Source organism: Pteropus vampyrus, unplaced genomic scaffold (genome assembly GCF_000151845.1).
Source record: "Pteropus vampyrus isolate Shadow unplaced genomic scaffold, Pvam_2.0 Scaffold563, whole genome shotgun sequence".
NCBI classification, from domain to species: Eukaryota; Metazoa; Chordata; class Mammalia; order Chiroptera; family Pteropodidae; genus Pteropus; species Pteropus vampyrus.
Window position 1 is genome coordinate 473693 of NW_011889344.1, and position 3396 is coordinate 477088.

General features: G+C 64.3%; 1 protein-coding gene across 1 annotated transcript in view; it reads right to left on the minus strand.

Moving 5' to 3' along the window:
- Positions 1 to 2910: 2910 nt before the first annotated feature.
- MOV10L1 (Mov10 RISC complex RNA helicase like 1) overlaps positions 2911 to 3396 on the minus strand; it is a 61737-nt gene continuing 61251 nt past the window's right edge. The window contains exon 25 of the mRNA XM_011384184.2: positions 2911 to 3254. Coding sequence (XP_011382486.1) covers positions 2911 to 3254 — 344 coding nt within the window. The remainder of the gene's footprint in view (positions 3255 to 3396) is intronic.

A 3396-nucleotide genomic window follows, 5' to 3' on the forward strand; every position in this document is an offset into this window, starting at 1 on the left:
CATGGTGTCATCCCCTGGCACCTGCGGGATGCTGATTCGCACCCTTCTCTGCCAGCAAACGAAGGCAAGGGTCAGCTCACACCACGGGCATCGGCTTGCTCGAAGACTTACCACTTTTGGGTGGGACTTGGCTTGAAATGTCCTGGCAGGCCTTGCACCTGGGGACTGGCGGTGGCAGCCTGGCAGAGTGATCCCACTGAAGACAGACCCCGGGACACAGCCCCGCCTGGATCTGTGTGCACTGTTCCTGGCAGGAGGGTGTGTGCTGGGGACTGCGAGACTCGCGCCCCAGCAGAGCTCTGGGTGGAGCCACCAGGGGGCGCAGGACGAGCTGGAGGCCGCAGTAGGGCAGGGGTGGCTGTGCGGGGCTCTGCTGGAGTCCCAGGTCAGATGGGTGGGGGTGGGCAGGTGAGTTTGGCCGGGGACAGGGGACAGTTGGGAGACCAGCCTTGACTCCAGCCACACTCGGGGAGGGGCAGGGAGTCTGAGGTGAATGCTGCTGCCTGAGGCTGGCGTGACTTGGGTTCCGCGGATAGGTCACCTAGACCTCTATCATCTCGATGGAGCCAGGTGCCAGTGTGGGACCAGTGCGGGAAGCTGCCCAGGGCCAGGGGCGCGTCCCCCACCCCACCCCCCCCAAGAACGAACCAACCCCGTTCAAGTCCTGTGGGCACAAGGAGTCCCTTCCTGTGGACACATGGAAATAAATGTTGAGTGTCCACCTGAGGGGCAGTGGGCTGCAAGGCCTGTGACGCTCAGTCGGGGAGTGTCCTGGCTCAGGTGAGAGTGAGTGCTTTCTGGGGACAGGTTGTATTAGCTGTGCTTTTTCGTTTTCTGTTGCTTTGGACTCTGGGGCCTCTTGTGGAGAGTCCGCCCTCTCGGGTGAGCCAGTTCCTAGAGGGCCCACAACTCCAAGTGCAAACAGCCATCCCAGAGCCCGCCCCTCCGCTGTGGGGCTGCTACTCAGGGCTGCGCTTCCCCTGCCCCGCCCCATGTCCGGGTACACGGTACACAGAGGCGGGCGGCACCTGTGCCTGGGGCCTGTGACGGTATTCATGCGCGGTCCTCGGTCCTCGGTCCTCGCCCGCTCCCGCCTCGCGTGTTCTCTCCGGCGGAAACCACCGCAGAGGCTCCTGCGGCCACTGTCCCTGGCTCCCTCTACCTCCTGTCCCACCCGCGGCCTCCCGTGTGGCCCTGTGGCAGAATCCTTCTCTGTAGTCCGTGAGCACAGGCTCTTCTCAATGGCAGTCGTCTCCTGATCCGCTGGCCTCACCCTCCTGAACGTCAGTAAAACCGGCAGTTGAAACACGTGGTGGGATGGAGCCCCTGCCTGTCTCCCTGGATGACCTTCCGACTCCCCTGGGCAGCTCGTGGCTGCTTGGGGTGCGGGTGAGGGGCTGTGGAGGGCGGCCAGGCTTGGGTCTGAGCGCGGCGCAACAGGTGTGCATCCTGATCTCGGCCCAGCATCCCGGCGACTCGAGGCCACACCTGCCTGTGTTAGCCCCCACACTGCCCCAGCTACCTTCCTGCACAGAGCACCCATCCAGACCCTGCAGTGGATCACCTGCAGTGGCCGGCAGGGCATGTGGCTCCATGGTGCACGTGGCGCCAGCTCTGTCCCTGCCCGAGTCCTGGGCCTGGTGAAGACCTCTGACCTGGACCCCTATATTAGGAGCATCTCTGGACCACATCAAGGATGCCTCTTCCAGGAAGCCTTTCTGAGTCCTGACTGTAATCGTGCTGTGCTAGGTATACCTGACAGCCCTTTGTCCCCAGGCATCTGAAGGAGAGGACAGCTTCCGGGGGCCTCATGTCTTTGTCTCTGCCGAACCTGTGGCCCCGCCATTCCCCAGCCTGTGACAATGGTGGCCCAGGGATGGGTGTGCAATTGGGTGGAGGCAGCCAGACGCAGGAGGCCCCCGCCAGAGCACAGGCTGCCTGCAGGATGGACCACGCGGGACGCAGGCGGTATCAGAATAACATTTATTGATATGCTCAGTGCTACCTTGTTAATACTGTCACGTTGTTGCCGTGGCTGAGGTAATAGGGACAGACCCACCAAGCGCCGGCCCTGGGCGCCCATGGGAAGCGGCATGGACCCTGGGGCCGGGGGGCTGGTGGCCCGGGTGGGGGACATGGTTATTGCGTTGGACCCCTTCCTCACTCGCATGCCAGCGCCCACGCCTAGTCTCACACACTCGTTCACCCCTGGGCCTCTTTACACACACTGGTGCCCACTTGCACGCACTTGCACACTCAAGCACACATCTACTTGCACACTGGCACCCTCCTCCTTGCCGCACTCACTCGCACACTCACGCACACACCGTCTTTTGTTTTAAATGCACCTTAAGTCTCCTGATAATAAATACACTCGCTCGTTACAGTAACCATAGTAAAATAAAGTACAGGTATGTAGGGGACGAGGAGAAAGTGCATGTTGATCTTTGGCCCGCGAGCGGACCCTGGCCTCTGCGAGGGAAGAGACGTGAGCACGGCCCCTTGGGAGTGCCCAGGCCTGGCGGTGCCACCGTCCCCAGCTCCCTTGCAGGCCTGGGACCCAAGTCGTCTTCCCACAGACCACCTCAAGGCCAGCATCCCGGGCCCAAGACAGAATTGACTAAAAAAATAAATTCTTCATCTCATAGCCGAGCGCCTGATGCAGGGATGGGGGCTCCAGGCCTTTCTGGCCGAGGCTCTGCTGGGGTCACAGCCAGCCCCTGGCCCAGCCAGCCCCCAACACTGCCGTGGGGGGCCGGGTGGGAGAGATGCTGAGCCCCGAGGCATGCGGGCGGGAGGCTTGGGGTGGGCAGTGCTGGCGAAGCAGAGGCCGCAGCCGCGTGGGACTGGGGTCGGTGGCGGGCCGCGGTCATGCAGGGGGCCTGCGACGGCCCAGGCAGCCCTATCCCCTCAGAACTCCACGGTACTCACTACCGTCCTCGGCTCGTCGAAGGTGGCGATGAGGATCTGCTGCGGTGGGGGGAGGGCAATGAGGCCGCCCACGTCCGGGGGCGCTCGGGGCCCCCCGTCCTCCTCCTCCCGGGCCTCGTACAGCGTGCCGATATGCAGCAGCGGGTGGGTGGCATTGCGGCTCAGGATGGTGAGGGCGTCAGCCTTGCCCAGGCCGGCCGGGGACAGGGGGGCTGTGGCGGGGGCCGCCGGGGGCGAGCAGATGTGGAACGGGCCCCCGGAGGGAAGCGCGGCCCGGGGGGGCTCTGCTGGGAACAGGATGTCCTCCGCCGGGAGCGAGGCGTCTGCAAAGAGCCGAGACCAGACGCTGTCACGCCGCGGAGGCTCCCAGTCCCCACCAGGGCAGGCTGGCCACCCAGGGCCAGCTGGGGCTTGTGGCTGTGAAGCATCCTGGGAGAGGCCGATCCTCCCTCCCTTGGCCGGGCG